The sequence below is a fragment of the Dermacentor albipictus genome, chromosome 4 (genome assembly GCF_038994185.2).
Source record: "Dermacentor albipictus isolate Rhodes 1998 colony chromosome 4, USDA_Dalb.pri_finalv2, whole genome shotgun sequence".
NCBI classification, from domain to species: Eukaryota; Metazoa; Arthropoda; class Arachnida; order Ixodida; family Ixodidae; genus Dermacentor; species Dermacentor albipictus.
In genome coordinates, this window is record NC_091824.1 from 131,856,233 (window position 1) to 131,875,827 (window position 19,595).

General features: G+C 44.0%; 1 protein-coding gene across 7 annotated transcripts in view; it reads left to right on the forward strand.

Annotated features, from left to right (window-relative positions):
- Stat92E (Signal transducer and transcription activator Stat92E) overlaps positions 1–19,595 on the forward strand; it is a 183,964-nt gene that overhangs the window by 93,248 nt on the left and 71,121 nt on the right. For 6 of the 7 annotated variants that reach the window (XR_011514096.1, XM_065427341.2, XM_065427340.2 and 3 more), the window contains 6 exons: positions 1,075–1,155; positions 3,553–3,645; positions 9,557–9,731; positions 10,465–10,615; positions 13,530–13,669; positions 18,565–18,720. Coding sequence is in view for 6 of the 7 variants with exons in the window: in XM_065427341.2 (XP_065283413.1) it covers positions 1,075–1,155; positions 3,553–3,645; positions 9,557–9,731; positions 10,465–10,615; positions 13,530–13,669; positions 18,565–18,720 (796 nt within the window). In the remaining variant the exon portion in view is untranslated. The remainder of the gene's footprint in view (positions 1–1,074; positions 1,156–3,552; positions 3,646–9,556; positions 9,732–10,464; positions 10,616–13,529; positions 13,670–18,564; positions 18,721–19,595) is intronic. The other variant, XM_065427342.2, reaches the window with a different exon arrangement.

The following is a 19,595-nucleotide window of genomic DNA, read 5'->3' on the forward strand; positions in this document are numbered from 1 at the left end:
GCGTCGATGAGAATAACGAAAGGGATTTTATACATTATATACAAGTCATTGTACAGGACAAGATCGGATCGGCACTGGGGCCGAGAGCTCACACAAACGCTACTGTTCCCGCACGACGGCGTCCGGCGAAAACGCGTGACACATCTCACCCCAGTCGGGAGCGACACTCTCTCCCGGTGGGTCGGCGGATCCTGTTTTCGAGGCGGCCTCCTCGCCGCTTTATAATCCCCGAGAACCATTGTCACTCAAACGGCCCAATACAAAGTCAGCACACGACGGTCGTCCGAGGGGTCCAACCAGCGACCGCGCTGGCCACCCGGTTCAAAGTTCGCGCGCGCGGTGACCTCCAGGCAAAGGGAGGTGCGGCGCCGGGCTGTCTGGCACACGCGGACACGTCCAAACATGCGGCTCGCCGAGGCTTCTCCCGCTGCCTGACGGCTCAGCATCTTGACTTGTGAAGGGAGAATTAGGGCGCTCGCAGGATAGATTCTGCATCTTGCAGATTCGGAATCCGGGCTTGTGGTAATGGCACAACAGCGGTACAAGGCAGATGCGACGGCCCTCTTTTTTTTTTCTTTGCCAGGATTTCATGTTCCTTTTTCTTTTATTTGTTTAGTGTAGACGTCCAATAGTAAGATTTAATTCTTAAAGCCAATGATGAAGCATGGGAACATTGAAGTAAGCGTTTATTTTATCATAGAACACCCACAAATGTTCACAGTGTGGGCAAGTACTCACTGCTACATCCTAGTATTGTTAAAACTGGTTATGCTACGAGTGGATTTGACTGCACATTTTTTCTTTGTCTAGTCAAAATTAAAACGTTTGTTTTTCCCGTCTGTCTTTCTCCGTTATATAATGTGATTTTCTTGGCACTTGAATATTGTTATAAGCGGTTTTGACTGTAATAGGAAGAAACAAGACAAGACACTCGCAAGCCATGACCATATTTATTGTAACAGTTTGAAATCGTTCATTTGGCTTCCACTGTAGGTTGTGTTGTTCGTGGGCATTCATATTTTGCTTTGTCAGGCAGCATGTCTCATTACATTGTACTGGCTTTTCTTTTTCCAGTCTGTTATGGATGAGAAATTCTCATTGCTGTTCCAATCCCAGTTCAAGGTTGGAGGTGGAGAGCTAGTGTTTCAAGTTTGGGTAAGTTATCACTGTACATCAATGTAGGAATTGTTTTCAAGATGGTGGCGCAAGCCTTTGTGCATTTCATGGCAAATGAGCAGCTAAAAGTTGTTTTAGTCACAATGTATGTGTATGTGTGTGCATGCGTGTAGTTTCAGCTTATTAACTTCTTTCATACCGCGCCCATTGTGCATCGTTAGCCCACTAACGATGGTTTGAAACGCCGCCTTCGAGACCTTCCGCGCTCCTCACTGACAGACTGCTCTATTGGACGTGAAGGAGAGCTATATTTTTATTTTGTAAGCTGTTTGCTTTTTTTCCTCCAGGTGGCGATTTTTGAATGCGTTTTGAAGTTTTGCGATCGTCAAAGTAGCAAGCAGAAGCAGAAGTGGCCACCCGCTATCGAATGTTTGAAACACTGTATTGAGATCTTCCGCGCCGCTCATGGACACACTCCGCCATCAGACGTGGAGGAGGCGAACTATATTTTTGTTTTCTAAGCTGTTCTATCTTTTTCCAAGAGGCGGTAATTTTTTAACGTGCTCTGAAGTTTCGCGATTGTCAAAGTAAGAAGCAAAAATCGCTGCCTTTGGGAGCGGCGCGTGCCCTTCGAAACATGGCAGATTTCGTGATTCCGCTGCGTCTGTGGCTCATTTTATATATGGCTCAAGCAGCAGCTATTCCGAGGATGCTGCCTTTTTGTCAGGCGTAGACTGATAGCGACGACGACGAAACCAGCCTGGAACATTGGCGACCACAGTCTGGCATGCCCAATTGTAGTGCTTGCAGTTAAATTTTTCTATTGAAATACCTGTTCAATGAAAATTTTTGATTTTTTCGGAGATATTGTTTATTAAACGGCAAAACATTTTGTATATCTCATAATTTTTGTTACATATTTTGCTTAGCAGATATAAGCGTGTCTTTACAAACTTCGTTCAGTGTTATCCCACAATCTTGATTCTGGCAATTTATATCATATCTTATGACGTATACCTCGGTAATGAAACATTTATGCGTGAAAAGTGCATTTATTCTGCTTTTCGTTTATGTATTACGTAAAATATTCAGTGCAATAGTTGCTTTAGAAAAAAAGATGTGGCGTAACCTGTAAAGAACACCTATTATCTCCATGGTAGATAAAGAGTTAAGGGGACTCTGGGGAAATCATTTTAAACATGTTCATTTCACAGTAAAGGGTAATTATTAGAGGAGGAAATGATGCGGCAATGTATCATTATAAAAAAAAAGAAAATAACTGAGACCCGAGAATCAGTTTGTCAATGCGATGTCACGTATTGCAAAGTATTTTTTCCACTTTGGGCCATTGTGGCTCAGTAGAAGTTTTTGAAACTTGCTAAGTTCAGTCTTTGGCTCTTTTAGCATATAATGTAGTCCATTCTTGCCAATAAATAGTCTAAATCTCGTTACAAAAACTGATGGATATATTTTGAAAGAGCGTAAGTTTGGGCATGTTGGTTTTCCATAACTTTTAGGTTTTTAGCGCACAACAAGGGACGAGAGATAGAGGTAGTGCTTTGTCAGCGTCGTACCTCTGTCTCTCGTCCCTTTTTGTGCGCTAAAAACCTAAAAGTGATGGATATAACGAAGTAATTAGTAATTTATTGGTCATATTGTGCCGATTAGGCCAAACTCTGGCAGAACGCTGCTTGTAAATTGTAATGTGTCTGATTCAGCAGTTCAAAGCTCTCACGAATTTTTTATTACCTTGTGACTCACCTAACTAACTTTTCTGCTGAGTTGGTGACCAAGCAACCCACTTTACAACTGTTTTAAACTTTAGAGTTGAAGAGTTGGCAGGTGGGTAGGTGTATGTTTACCAGTGCGAAGTGGTCCAGCTTGGTTATTCTGGCATACTTAGAACTGGCTGCATTTATAATATATTTTTTCTAATATTTCGGTTGCAAGAAAACAGTTGTCTTATTCCTTCGTTTTTGTCTGCTGCACTACACTTGATGTATAATAAATGTGTATCGACTTGCCCAAATGTCAACGTTGATTACCGGAAGTTTGTATGGCTTGGCCAAATGAAATATATGGTATTCATCCATAATATGATTCACACCTAATAGTTAATTTTGAACAATATACTTAAGTAACCAGAATGAAGTATTCTCAATGGTAGGAATGCTTCCTGCTTTTCTCCATTTTATGATTGCCGCTGCTAGTAGGCATCAGTGGGGATTGAATCAACCGAAGCGGCATGCTTTTGCATTTAAACTTAACGAATCTTCTTTCCTTAGCAATGTATAGTTTCTCACCGGGACTTTTCAGTGCACTTTGCTAGGACTTAAAAGGCTGCCACATTTCCCGATTTCGCCTTTAAAGGTGTCACTCCAGCTTTGCAGCCACTTGAGACTTTTCTTAATGTAATGCACATGTGTGCGGTTGCAGACATTGTCACTACCTGTGGTGGTGATCGTGCACGGAAATCAGGAGCCACATGCCTGGGCCACAGTCACCTGGGACAATGCTTTTGCTGAACCGGTGAGTTGTGCTATTGAAGGGATACCATCTGTATAAAGATTAGTTCTGTGCATATGTGTAGACATGCACAGTTGCCGACTGGTCTTTCGGACCGGCTCGGTCATATGAACTTGTCACACTGTCTGTAGAACTGATTTCCAACGAGAACCAAAAATTCAGACGTCAAATAGTGTCTCGCTCCTTTTTTTTTTTTTTTTTCGGATATAATCTGCACGCGCAAGGTCACAAATATGGCAGCCCTGAACTAAGTTGGTGCCATTCAGGTTGTCACCAGTACCCTTGCTTTCATTGGCAAGTAACTTTCTACCTTTCGGAGTGTCATGTGGCTGTTGCGAACAGACCTGCGTTGACTTGTAACCTTACCTTTAACTTCATTCGCTATCTGGTGAAGTAGTGCTGGTTCAGCCTAGCATCTTGGGCAGCGTGACGGCGATGAAAATTCACTGCTCGCAGATGCAGGATGGCAGATGGTGAGCTTGCCGCAAATGCAAGTTGCCCATTGATGACAAAGTCTTAGATCAGTCACGCTAGTGTAACAGCCGTGCCTTTGCCTTCACATGTGCAACCAGCCGGCAACTACTGCAGGTATGCCCACAAAATTCGTGTGCGCTTATTTGACAGAAACAGCAGCTCACTCATAGGCAGAAAGCTCAAAGCTGAATTTGTGCAGCACAGCCTTAACTGCTGGCCTTACGCCATCAAAGTTGTATGCGACACCTGTACGTGTCAGTGCATGTTGGTCTTAGTGCAAGATATGTCTAATATGTCAACTGTCGTGACTTTTCAAGTGGACGTTATTTTCACTGAAGCACAACAATGAGCAAAAGTCAGTGAACAAATTTCCCATGCTGCTGGCACAATAAAAAGCAGTTAAGTGACATTTCTTTCTTGAAGTTTGTTTTATCGGACATTCTTCTGGCCCCGTCAATGTTCGAAAAACTAGTCAGCGACTGTACTACCATTAAATAATAAAATGCGAAGATATAGCTACAGTGAAGCAGCGTTGATTTGGACTTTGTGGGATTAGGAAAAAAAATATCAAAATTAACCAAATTTCGAATTACAGAGGGTATCAAGAAAACAATGAATAAATTCTTCCTAAGTCAACACGCATTCATATACTAGAATAATCAGCAAATCTCATTTCATTTTGCTCAAAAACAGTGTGGAAGCTGAAATTCTCGTCATCTCTTGTCTGATTAACGCTTGCAGCAGTGAAGGCCTGTGCTGCAACTTTCTTCACAGCTCAGCTGTGGTATGTGTGGCATGCGCTTGCTTACACTCTCAAACAAATGTACACCCTTTGGGGTGTGTATTTGCGACGCCACAATAATCGTCATCTACCTTGCTTGCGTCTCCTTTCTTGAAAATGCTGCGCCTCCAACTTTCCTGCCGGTAATGCTCTGTCATGCTGATAATGCGCATGCCCTCAATGACTTGGAAGTACCAGGCTTGCAGCGCTAAAAGAAAGTAAATGCGGGCAAGACAGGTGACAATTATTGGTGTGGCAAGATACGAGCCAAAGGGTGTAATTTCGCTTAAGAGTGTAGGAGCAAGAGCCTCTGTCAGGCCACACAGCCTTTAGCTCTTGTTTCCTCTTTCTGTAACAAAGAAAAAAAAATAAAATAAACTTCAAACTTCACAAACACACTTTTCAATCGTGTGCAAATCCAGATTTTTCCGCCAGTAAGCTGGTCACCAGTACATTGTCCGTCCATTACAATGTACCCGGTGCTCTTCATCCTTGGTAGCTTCCGCTGTGTTTGGGACATCCATGCGCAGTCGTGGCAGCGAGTCGAGACGAAACTGCTTATATGCTCTACTTACGCTACTTATATGCACAGTTTGGGACCTACAATTCTTTTTTTTTTTTGCTGATTCTACGGCCCAATTATTACTCATGAGATGCATTCTGCTTTGCTTGATCAGCGATCAACCACTCTAATCACCTAGCTGGAGCTTGTCCGCTGTTTATACAGTAGAATCGCGTTAATTCAAGCCCGCTTAGTTTGACGTGACGCTGTGGGTCTCTCAAAATTATGTGCCTATCACTGCGCAAAAACACCATGTAATTTGAATGCGTAAGCGTTTGCAGTGGTTTGTACGAACATACTGTGCTGCTGCAGACCGTAGCGGCACTTCCGGCTCAGCACTGCGGCTGTGCGTCAACGGCTGGTCACATCTCCCATTGCAAGTTGCCTATTTTGGTGCATATTGCTTGTGCCAAAAATTTTTAAATTCTAACAGTAAAGTTGAGGTGCGGGTTATCTGCGAATTTCTCCTTGAGATATGGCTTCACAGCGGTAAAAATTTTGCTCAGAAGCGTGGCTTCATCTCAGCACGTGAGATGTTGCTTTGAAGCCATACTTCCGGAACTTATTACTTGTGTCAGCTTAGTGCACATGTCAGCTTAGTGCGCTGCATGTAGCTCTTCATTCAGTGAGCTTCATTTAATTTGAACAAATCTTTTGTCCCCTTCAAGTTCGAATTATTGAGATTAAACTGTGCCTTCACTATACAGTTGCCTCTGCAGCCATCATGAAATCTCGAGTAGAAAAAGCCTGGGCTGTGCCTGTAGTTTTGCAAAACAACAAAAATTAATTTTTCTTTCGTACCTTTCTTTTTAAGTACTGCCTGATTACTTGGATATTATTGCTGTCTAAGAACTCGGCCAGTTACCGTAAAAGTTTTTTTTGCTAATGGCAAAGTAGAGTAAGCGACTAGAGGATGCAGGCCACACTGTGGGAAACTACTACTGGGCACCTGTTGTACACCTGGAGCTCAAAAGACCAGAGAGCAATATCTGCATCACATGGACATTTTTCAACAGCAGTCGACCGACCAATTTCATGACAGGTTTCACTATGCTACCACTTTTGCAGGGGATGCAAGTAGTAGCAGTCCTCAGTTTGACGTGACGCTGTAGGTCTGTTAAAATTATGTGCATATCAATGCGCAAAAACACCATGTAATAAAAACACCATGTAATGAAGGGCAGTTGCTATAATGAAAAGCATGTGGTTGTGATTATATGATCACAGAACTGCTCAGCTTTGGAGATGAGAAGGTGGAGAGGGTGAGAATAAAATAATATTACAAAGGAGCGGTGCTGAGGGGACCCTGAAATTCACTGAAAGAATGCGCAATGGTATTCTCTTCAGCACTTCGTTCAGTGTTGCCTTGAACCCCAGCAAAGTGCGAAAGGGGTGAGAATTACTGTCATCATCGCGCATTTGTACCGAACATAGTCAAATTGGCCTGTGTGATGGCCCTCGAGATTCTCAAGCTCTACAGAACTCAGAATTGCCAGTGATCACCACTGTCGCCAGTGATTGTTCTGCATCCCCGATAGGGACACAGCCCTGAAAAGTCATCGAAATATTTAAAAGCACATTACCACTGATCTTGTATATCTGTATTGTCGTACTGAAATAATGTGAAATTTTTAGTTGTGATGTTATACTTGCAAATTCTTCACAGACAGGTCGGTCTGCTTTGTTTAGTTGTAATGTTGTACTTGCAAATTCTTTATAGACAGGTTGGTCTGCTTTGTTTGAGTGCACTGGTAACATTGAGGTGCTTGCAGCACTGTTTTACCGGGATAGCATTAAGGAGCCTATGTCACAGGAAATCCAGCGTGGGCGTTGGACATCGCTTGGGCAAAAGGAATTTCGAACCAAACTTTGAACCATGCGTACTCAACCACTTCTCTACCACGAAAGTTGCTCATACCTGGTCTTTCATTCTTTACAAAGGTATTCCTCGGAACCTTCAGAACGGCAGCCCACAAACAAATGTAATGGAAAAAAAACACCGACAGCGCATGTCCTTTATGTTAGCTCTTCTCAGAGTGAAATATTAAAAGTGTGAAACAATAACAGGAGATTGACCTGTGCAAGAGGCCGCGTTTCTACCAGAAAACTTTGCTTCGTGCATAACGTTCGCAGCCAGCGTTTCCCGGTATTATGATGTGAAACTGCGACCCATCGCTAATGCAAGAGACTAAATCATTTTTAATTGATAAATAAATAAATAGTCTGTGTTATGTATTTCATTAATGCATTTTTAATATGATATAAAGCCCACTCTCCCGTTTGAAGATGTTTGTAATTTCTAAAGAGTTGAGCACAATGCCGTCGAATCCTGACTATTCATGACAGTCACTGAAGCTGCCTGTGTAGCACCACTTACCATATTTACTCAAATCTAGGCCAACCCCGGTTCTAAGCCGACCCCCGAATGTCCAAAGCCAGAACAAATAAAAAAGCTTACCTCGAATGTAGGCCAAACAAAAGCATTTGCAAAATAGCATTTATTTAGTATAAACATGCTGAGCTCACTTTAAGTCGTTATCGCTGCTAGCCCCTTACGGTTGCAGATGCATGCAAGCTCATGTCCGCGCGCCCACGCATGCGTAGACAGTGCTGCATGGCTCGTACGCATCGAAACGTGGCGTGATCTCTGTGAACAGCGTCTCCCTGTTATCGTGCACTTATCTACCTTATCGCTGTCGTCTCCTCGTTGTGGCAAACTCAAAAAGTGTCTACCGTTGCCCCCTCCAATGACGGACGTTTTTCTCATCGATGCTGAAGCCCCGCCTGGCTTAAGTTTGACGATGCCTCTGCGGCTAGCACAACTTTTCGATTGAAAGCGACACTGCAGTGGCATTACTTAATTGGTGCCATTACGATAACGCTGCGCCGCAGGCCAATACAACACAGGTCAAGATGGCAACGTCGCTCATGTGCTTCAGTTGGCTGCTGGCGTGCCTAGTAGTGACTGTGATACTGACTTTTCTCAATGGCATTAGCTATGCACTACATTTATTATTTTCAATTACAGACTGGCACGTTTTTTAATAGCCTTGAATCTAAGCCGACCCTAGAGTTTGGTACATGATTATTTGAAGAAAACTATCGGCCTAAATTCAAATAATAACAGTACTTGGCCACTTATTCAATAGACTATCATTTCTGAGGCCTTCTAAATGCCCACGGGAGCCCATTATAACAAGAACTCGTCTACCCCAGCCACAGCTTAGAATCTTCGTGGATGGGTCATTTTAAATGATGTCGTGGCAAATGCCACCAAGCATGTTCTTTGTACCTTTTTGCATGCAACCCAGTGAACGTTAGAGCTTCTTTACCCTACAAGAGTGTCAGAGGAGTGCTTTCGCTTGGCTAGTTTCACGTCTGATCGGGTGGTAATGCTTTTGACTGTGGACTGCATGAGCTGCAAAGAGCAGTAAGATGGCTCTTTAATGCAACTATTTGCTGGGCATTTGCTCAGACACTGTGCTCGTGGCACCTCTGTAAGAACACCGAACGAACGGTTTCATATTTTGTAACTGAAAAAGTCGGAATTAAGACATATATATTTGAAGTTCACACAAGAGACCAGCCAAATCAAAGTTCACAGCTTTGTAAAAGTGCTGCACTATATGCCCTGTACTGCGTCAAGCTCTCCCGCCTGCATAAGTAGTATTTCCAAACCTCATCCCTCCAGTTGATTATGAGAAATTGTGAGCCACCTGCATCCCTTGCCTGACATGACTAACTGCACTGTTGTACACATTGCTGCTTTGTATAGCCCCATCCTCGCCTTTCCTTGTAGATGTGGTACTAACCTTTTCCTGCCTTGCTTCATCTGCTCTTCCCTCACCTTGGCCCCTACTGACCACCGCTCCCACTTCGGCTCACTCCTACCCACGCTTTGCTCTCCTGACGCTGCCGCTGCTGCTGCCATCACCACTACACCTTGGCTGTCCGTGCTGCCTCTTCTGCTCTTCCCTGGTCCCTTTTCCCCTTGCTCCCTCTGTGCTGAGGGCGGGGGGGCGGGGAATTCCATGGCATCGCAATTACCCTGTTGCTGTGTGCTGCGTCTGTGCGATTGTGGTGATTGGCGGCAATAGAAGAGGCGTCGTCCCTCATCCTCCTCCCACAACCAGGGTCGTGTTCCTTTTGCGGTGCCCGACAAGGTTCCCTGGCCGCAGCTGGGTGAAGTGCTCAGCATGAAGTTTAAGTCTGCCACAGGAAGAGGCCTGTCTGAAGACAACCTGCGGTACCTGGCCGGAAAGATCTTCCGCAGTGAGTTCACTGTCAAAGCACTACTTCTTTTTTTTTTTTCTGTAGCTGTCTTCAGACTGTTATCGAGGATGAGGGGGTCGAAGTCATTCACTTTCAGAGATACAGCCACTTTCGTCAAGTTTTCCTAGAGTGTGATTGGAGGGAGCGATGTCATTTCCAGTTGTTCACTTTCGGGGATACACAGCCACTTTGGTTATGTTCTGCAGGACTACCAACGAGCACATCAGCACATTGGGTAACAGCATTCCTGGCGCAGTGTCAAGCATGCTGTCTTAGTACAGCAGAACAAAGAAAAAAGCAAAGTACAGTGCTGGAACACTGTTACCTGTAGATGTGGATAATTACCAAGCTAGTCACACGAAAGTGATTGCATCGATCCCCCCTCTCCCACCCCTCTTCCCTGTCATAATATCTCCTGGATTTGTGTTCTTCGAACTTGGCAGGTATGCTAGTGCATGAATAATGTCAGGTCATATGCTGTAATGTGGAATTGTTCTGCCAATCCGTGGGATAGCAAGGGTGCAGTGCGAGTTCATTGGGACTCTGAGTTTCCTTTGCTTGAGTACCCCACTCAGTTAACATAAACCATAGATGTCTTTGACTATGTTATTTGCAAAAGTTCTTGCTGACTTGTGTATTTGTGCTGACTTAGCGAGTCCCTTGAAGTTTGGAGCCACTTCCTCATTGAAAGTGTGAAAGCGCGAGTTTAACTGAAATGTGGTATGCACTCCAGACCCGCAGATTCAGGATTTCACCAACATGCCTGTCAGCTGGTCTCAGTTCTGCAAGGAGCCACTACCTGAACGCAACTTTACTTTTTGGGAGTGGTTTTATGCCATCATGAAAGTCACCCGTGAACACCTTCGGGCACCATGGAATGACAGGTGTGTAGTACTTGGTGAACTACTACATTTGTCAATGCAAGCTGAAGTGGGGGAAAAAAGTAAAAAGACATATCCCAGCAGTTCTCATTCATGCTTACTGATAATGTATGCAAATGTATTCAACTACAGTTGAATCTATTCATAACAAATGCCAGTTCTGTGAAATTTACGGCACAATGAAGTTTTCGTTACTCCCCGTCAGTGTTCCATAGAACTTAATTAATGTTATCGCCACAATGAAGTATGTGATGGGTACATTTTTGCTTCAATGTTTTCGTGAAGCAAATCTGATTGTCACAATCTCAAAAAAGAAACAATTAATACATGAGAGCTGCTCTTGCAAGTCCTGACACTTAAGAAAATGGTAATGAATAAATAAAATGAAACAGCCATTGCCTTTGAGCATCTTCGAAAATACCATTGGGAATACAAATGCAACAGCCAGCGGTCTGAGCCAGGGTCATCGCTGTTGTCATGGCAAGGTGGTGACGGAACTAATTTTCGTATAGTGCATGCGGACAGTGCACTGCATTTATTGTGAAAGCTTATTTAAAAGGTATGTTAATGTGCGTGCTATGCTACCGGCAATAGTGCATCACACATTTTCTCTGTTCCAAAAACATCTTCGGCTTATAATTTAGGAAAGTCATGGAATTTGTCAGCATGCGATCACTGTACCAGCACCCTCGTGATCGTCGTTATTAAAGCCCTTCCATACACGTTTCCGCTGACCAGGTTAAGTACCGCCAACCTACCCTCCTCCTCCACGCTCCTCTCCCACTCACCCTCTTAGCTTCCGGCGTCAAGCGGAACTTGCGTAGCTGCAGTTTCCCGTTCCGAGTGAAAGTGACGCTATGTTTTTTTAGCGTTGTTTACTTTCACGTCGACGGAGAGGCTTTAATTGCACCAGCTACAGTTTAAACTGTGAATGCGATTCCATCCAAGAACCACCGCCTAATGCAATCAGCGATCCGATCGTGTTCGCTGCTTCGCGTCAACCTGCGACGGGTTGTGCCACGAGAAACAACGTACAGTGGAATGTAGTGCCCGGGCACTTGGAGACCACTGCCATTTTTCGTGCATTTGGAAAATAGCGACCGCGAACTACTACTTCAGCGGAATACAGCAGCTTGCCCTCTTTGCATTCTTCTAATGGTGACTGCCACAGCACTGCTAAGCATGCCCGGGTGTCTCAACATCGGCAGTCAAAGCTGAAATTCCCGCAGCGCAACTCCAGGAAGCGGAAATGCTGGAACCGGATTTGGTGTGAGGAGAAAAGGCGGCGCACAACAAAGGTTGTCGCTACTTAAGAAAGCGGCGCTGGCGCGTGGATGGAGGGGCTTTAGTCGTTATGAAAGAAATGAGTGATGGTGAAATCAGCAGTGTTCACAACGATTTCACTTCATCATAGGGTGAAGGCGGCTCCACAATCTGCACCCATTGCGGCAACACCTTGTAATGGACACCTTTAATACTATCCAGAGTTTAGTCAGCGCGTATGTCATTTTTGCGATGGCTGATCTGAGAATGTGAAAGCTGAATCACGTTGCTTGCCAGCATGTGCAAGCAGACCAAAATTACTTTTCATATTAAAACTTTTCTGTGGCAATTTTCTGTAGCAACTTGAGGTGTGAAACAAGTCACTTCTGTCTGAAAGTGATCGAGACATAAGCTTTCCAAATCAAAGGGTGTGAATTCGAAGGCGCTACACTACGTCTTCTAACTGTATTCTCTCTTTCCACATTTTTAATGCTGTAATTGATTGATTTTTCCAGCCAGTTGCATTTTTGGCAGACGGGTATAAGCAGTGGAAAAGTGTGATTTCCTGGGCTTACGTGTAACAGAAGCATGATGCATTAAAGGGATGTTGAAGAGCAACGCTTAAGGGGGAACGAAGCACTTTAAATTAATTTCTTATTTTCCTAAACAAAGATAATGAAACTTGCACAGTTAATGTATTTTTACCAGCTGATTTCAGATATGCAATTATTTTTTAATGGTAAATATCTTTCATAATATCCACAAGATGTGCTTTGTTTATGGCCTAATAAGCTAATTAACAGCAACTTGCTCGGTGACGTACAGCACACTGAATCGATTCTGAATGTTCATAGTGTGTCGTAAGCTATAAATTGTTGCTTTAGGCCACTTTTAACCGAAGTTATATGTTGTCAAACTTAGTCATAAGAAATGCCCACCCTGATAATAGAAAAATGCCAAGTTGGGCATTTGTTACGACTAAGTTTGACAACCTATAACTTCGCTTCAAAATAGCCAATGATTTATAGCTTACGAAGCACTATGAACATTCAGAATTGATTCTTTGAGCTGTGCATTGCCATGCAAGTTGCTGTTAATTAGCTAATTAGGCCCTAACCAAGGAACATCTTGCTGAGCACGAGGTCGCGGGATCGAATCCCGGCCATGGCGGCCGCATTTCGATGGGGGCGAAATGCGAAAAAACCCGTGTACTTAGATTTAGGTGCACGTTAAAGAACCCCAGGTGGTCGAAATTTTCGGAGTCCTCCACTACGGCGTGCCTCATAATCAGAAAGTGGTTTTGGCAAGTAAAACCCCATAATAAAAAAAAAAGGAACATCTTGTTTTGGATACCATAAAAAAATATTTATAGAAAAAAAATTAAATTTTTGATATCAGTTGGTGAAAATACATTTATTGTGCAATATTTATTCAAATTATTTAAAAAAATAAAGTTTTTTGAATTGCCTCGTCCCCCCTTAATCAGTATAGACTGGTAATATTAAAAAACTACATTCATATATTCCAAAAAACCATACATTCATACATTTGGTGGAATGAGGCTGTCTGGGTGTTATGTCTCAAGTTATGTTTTCTCAGTCTCTTATTTATTTATTTATTTGTATATTTTGCTTGGTTCTTCATTTTCTGGTAGCGTGGTGTGGGGATTCGTTGGCCGACGCCAGGCAGAGGATATGCTTCGGCAAGGCTGCAATGGGACGTTCCTGCTGCGTTTCAGCGACTCCGAGCTGGGCGGCGTCACAATCGCCTGGCTGCACGAGGATCCTCAGCAAGGTGTGCACAACAAGTAGCGTGGCATTTGTGTGCTTGCGACTTGTAAGATTGTCCATGTTCTAACTTGTGGGGGATATATTTTAGGATGATCACACAGGGTCAAAGTTACCATTATTACAATGGAGGCACAGCCACAGCACCGCTGGTTTTATTGTGGTGACGTGCCCCTGGTAATCTTGTGCGAATATTTGAATTTTCGAATAGTACTTTAGAATAATACGCTATTCGATTTTCGCTTCGAGGGCATTTGTATTATTCGTGCTTTTCGATGTGTTGGCAAACTCACGGTCGCGGGTCTGTTTACTGTCCAATAATCGGTAAAGCAGAGTTTTCAAGATAAAAAAAACTCTTTGTTCGGCAAAACTGTATAAATATTATGGCGGGAGCTTTCAAATGTATTATTTATAATCATTCAATCGACTTTGTTTACAAACTGCCAAAAAGAAAGAAAAAAGAGCGACAATATGCTGATACAATGCCGGCATAGGGCGGCGCCATCTTGACGCATTTATTTCCAGCAGTCTTTTCTCACCAGTGCCAAATCTACAGTTAGAATATGAGATTCTGATAAAGATAACCTTTTATTTTGATCTGACACATGTTTTCTCTTTTAAATAATCGTTTCATTATTTTTTCCTTTTTTTTGAAGTATGGTAGTCATTTACTATAATATTTCAATACAGAACGATATGCCGAGGTCAACATTGCTGAGGCTCAGTGAATGAGAATGACATCGACATTGTCAAAGTTGAAAATGGCGGAAGCTTCATTGGTCGGTAAAGTAAATGACAGTGTGAAAAAAAACCAGGTTGGAGGTATTTCTGTAGACTTCAATCTGAAAACGAAGCATGGTGTTATCAATGCAAAAAGTTACTGAAGACGCTAACAGGGACAACAACCATCCTTGCAAACCATCTGAAAAAGCATCCGAGCTTGTATGAGGCCTACGAAGAAGAACACGCCATCCGTGAACGACAAAAGATCACTGGGCAGTCTATGCTGCAGCCGTCAATTTCATCGTATTTTCGGCCGACATTGAAATCGACTGCACCGAAGGCGAGGCAGTTGACTGAGAAGATCGCGACCTTCATCGCGGGTGGCTTGCACTCCTACAGCGTGGTCAAGGAAAGTGGCTGAGGTGCGCTATTGCCGAGTACACCGTGCCCTCAAGGACCACATTCTCGAGGTCGGTGATCCCCGATTTGTACACCGCAAAAAAGGCTGAAGTTATGAAAGCGCTCCGGTTAATAATTGATGCTTGAGTCGGGTGCTACAGTTTGACCACCGACAGCTGGACCTCGTGTGCTTGTCAGAGCTACGTCATTGTGACGTGCCACATAATGGACAGGAAGTTCGTGCTGCACACCTACACTAACATGCGGTCAAATGGCTGAAGTCTGTACCGCAGAAAGCATTCGCCAGTTTCTGCAGAAGGTGATTAGGGATTGGGAGCTTCCGGAAGACTTGCCGACATATATTGTCACTGATAATGGCAGAAACTTTGTCGCTGCCATGCAGCATTCCCAGTGGCACAGGCTTCAGTGTTTCGCGCACACACTGCAACTCTGCATCACTGACGCAAAAAATCAAGCACAACCTTTCTTTCAGCCATGTGCAAAGGCCCGTGCTATTGCTGGTCATTACAAACGTAGCACTCAAGCGTGCGCCTGACTGCAAGAAATGCAAAAATATATGAGGATTGAACCCCTCGATGATGCAAGACGCGCTGGAATAGTGAACACGCCAAGATGTTGAGGCCCCTTGCGCTTCGTACTACAACCTCTGCAGAGCTATCCGAGGCTGACGATGTTGAAAACCTGTTGTCCGCGGGGTGGAAGCTAAATGGCAGGGCTGATCAGTGTACTTCAAGCCCATTCAGCAAGCAACAACAGAACTTTCTGCGACCACACACCCAGCGCTCTCGCAGGTGATACCCTTGCCTCAGTGCACCGAGATTACACTGAAAGAGTACATTTTGGGAGCCAGTGAGGCAGCCTTCTTTGATGGCAGCCTCCTGCGAAGTCTGAAGACCAGGTCAGTGTATGTGAAGCTGTGTCCACAGTTGGTGCTGGCAACACTGGTAGACCCCCGTTATAAGGCAATTTTTCATCCCGCACCAAGCGAAAAGGTTTGGGTGAGTAGCCTGCTGCTTTCTGAAGTTGAAAAACTCCACCCGTGTGGGACAGAAGAAGCCAGAGAGAATGAAAGCACTGCAAGCACCAAAGAAGAGGCATGCTCTGTGTGGGCTGCATTTTCAATAGTGAAGATGGCTTCAGAGGAAAGACTGCAGTCGGCTGGCATGTCCCAGTACCAGAAATAGGTGAACGAGTATCTCCAAACTGCACTGCTTGGCCGGTCAGAGGATCCCCTCCTGTGGTGGTCAACCTTGGGCTCCCAGCTCTACCCTGCGGTGGCTATAGTTGCGCAGAGGTACCTGTCAATTCCAGCTACCCAGGCATCCAGCGAAAGGGTCTTCTCATCTGCAGGCAACATTGTGACGACCAGGAGGGAGCACCTGCTTCAGAGCACGTCGAACAACTTATATTACTTCATGACAACTGACTGAACTCTGTGTCCCATTTCATTTAGTCTTTCATATTTGTGTTCTAATAAATAATTCATACTAGAAATTATTGTGGTCTCATTTTCACCAATTAAGTTAGTCAACTTAATAATTGCACGCATCTAATAGTTCTCTTGGATATCACCTTTGGGCCGAGTATTTTTTAACAACTATTCGAAATTCGGTTCGAAAATATTCAGTCATAATTGCTACTAGCTTCGAGTTCGCTTCGAACTCAAAATCCACTATTCGCACAACCCTAGCCCCTGGTGGCATCCACTTACTGGCAATCGGGCAGGTGCTGAAATGTGATAATTGAGCGTTGGACATGCTGTGGAACCATAACTCGTAATACTCACGGAGGAAGCTTGGGATTTCGTGCACTGGTGCACCCAGCAACAGTTCTCATAGTCTGAGAGCTACTTGCTGACAGTGTGACTGTTCCTCACTGGCTCCTAAGAAGTATGTAAAAACCTTCTGTAAAAGCCTCCTTGAGTTATTTTCTCCCATGCCTGGAACCCTCATGCTTTTGGCCAAATGCAACATTGTGGCATTCCTTGACATCACAGCTTCTATGGTGTCTATTGTGTCACTGCTGTCGACCGCAGTAGGAAGTAAAAGCAGTACCTGCTGGAAGTGTGCTTGTCGACAAATTTATTTTGCCAAGTCTGCTTCTATTATCTTGGAATGTGCTCATCAAAAGTGATAGTTTTGCATTGTGATCCAAAGTATAGTGTAGATGTATAGTGAAATACTGAAAGTTGTAGACGCTGTGGAGCTTGTGATGAGATTTTGCTAATGCTGTCTGATAAAAGTGCACGCTATTTTACTCTAGTCACTACAGTGGAGCCCCGATTATACGACTTTCTCGGGAACGTGAAAAAGCTTCGTAAAATACGGGCGTCGTAAAATCCGAACATACCGTATTTATTCGAATCTAGGCCAATAGTCTTCTTTTTTTTTCTTTCAAATAATCATATTCCAAACTCTAGGGTTGGATTAGATTCGAGGATTTAAAAAAACGCGCCAGTTTTTCATTGAAACTGCTAAATATGGTGCATAGCTAGCGCCATCTAAAAAAGTCGGTATCGCAGTTGCTACTAGCTGTGCCAGTAGCCAACTGTACACAAGTGAGGTCGCCATTTTGACTTGTGTCGTGTCGGCCGTATCGGTGTGCGGCGTGGTGCTATCGCGACGCAACGGGCCGCATCAAATGTGCATTGCTATCGCAGCTGGCGGGCTGTGTAGCTGTAGCGTGGGACGACATCCCAGGTACTTTGATCGCGCACGCTTTTAAAAAGTGCAGCATATCTAATGCGCTTGAGGGTACCGAAGGTAGTGCACTGTTTGAAGGTGACAGGGACAAGGAACTCAGCGACGAGTCTAACAGCGACGACGACGTTGAATCAGCTGTGCACATTCACATTCAATAAATGCTGTTTGCATTTTGTAAACGCTGTCCTCGCTTTTTTTGTTCGGCCTACATACGAGGTAATATATATATATATATATGTATATATATGATGGCATATCATCCAGTGACACCTCGCCACAGATCGCAACATTGTCGTCGGCCTCCACGTACTCGGTGAAGGTCGTGGTGTGGTTTAAACCCTCAAAATCGTCGTTGGCGAAGCCTGCACTGGCCTCGAGCGGCATCGAGGTTGTTGCGTCCCCAGCAGAGGAGGCAGTCTCTCGCTTAAAGCCACAGTGCTTGAACGAGTTAGCTATTGTGCCTTGCGACACTGCATTCCACGAACTGGCAATAAAATGCATGGCATCGAGCACAGTGAAACTGGAAGGAGAGAAATGCTTCCCCAACGCGACGAGAGGCGAGGCCGCCTAGAAGAGAGGGAGAAAGTGATTGGTGAAGAAGAAAAGGTGCTATTTCAGCACAGCGAGAGACATAAGATTGCGTCGGATAACCGGGGTTTTTAACGCATTGCTTCTATGGGGACCTAGCCGGGATTGCGCTAATTCGTCGTAAAACCGGAGGACCTATAACGGGGGTTCCACTGTACTCATGATCTCCTTATTCCTTGGTGTAAACATTTTATTGGAAATATAAGCATAATGGAAAGACAAAAGCTGTGCAGCACAGTATTTATAAAAAATCATTTTATGATTGACCACATCATCAGAGAATACTGCCACCAGCACTGGTGAACATGGGCACATCTTGCAGTATCTCGGCATACATCTGTACTGAGTCTCTAATGCTTAGTATTATCCTTGTTAGCTGGCTCAGAAGATTGTAAATACAAGCGATTTTCTTCCTGCCATGGTGAGCGGTACGTTCATATTTTGCCTCTCCTTTCTTGTTTTTGTGTAGACACGAAAGAGGTGATAATGATCCAGCCCTTCACTAGCCGAGACTTCACCATTCGAAGCCTGGCGGACAGGGTGAGCGACCTCCAGCAGCTCACCTTCATGTACCCTGACATACCCAAGGACCAGGCTTTTGGGAAATACTACACTCCTGTCACAGGTAAGTTGATGGGTATAGTTTCTGGTTTATATGGACGTTTGAGGCACGCATTCCTGCCATTGGCACTACAGATGTGCCGTACTGATAGTCAATGGCAATTGCAGGGCTCACACACGGAGGTTTTATAGGGTTTTCAGACAGGCGGAGTGTGCTTGGTTGCAAAAATAATGAGGCGAAATAGATGCAATAACACATTGCTTAATTGCCTTGGTGGTCTCGAGCCAGGGCAGCTGCATGGCATGACCATTGTGCGCGTGCACGCTACAAGCACAGTATCGTTCCTCCTGAGCTGCTGTGTGTATGCACTGGTTTGAGCGGAACGGACAGTAAATGTCAAGCTGACATTTAATATTTCACTGGGTGCTGACTAATGCCAACACTTTTCCATTGGCCTCACCTCTGGCAATATCGAGGTTTGATGTCTGCAAAGACACTGGTGATGCTCCTCATCACGCCAGCATTCTGTGCATCCACCTGATTTGGAGTTTGCATTTCAGCATAGCTCTTGAGCAATGTATTGCATAAACAAAAATTAGATGAGAATAAAGATGGTGCCTTTGTTCTAGGTAGACGTAAATTTGACATGACATTGCATGTTCCATAGGACAAACATAAACAGAATTGTACGCATCACCGTTACTCGTAAAGTATTTACAATGAGCTTCTTTACTAAAACTTCACTTCACTTAGATTGCAACATGTATATTGTATTTGCATATTTTTTCATGTTCAATTATTTACATGCAATAAAAAGATAATTTTGCTTGTTCATTGAGTACCATGCTTCAATTTGAAGCTGTGAAAGAGTGTCGCCTTAGTTTATGTAAATGCTTTGTTAGTGCTTTGAAAGTCCTTAAGTATTTGCTTTAGCATTA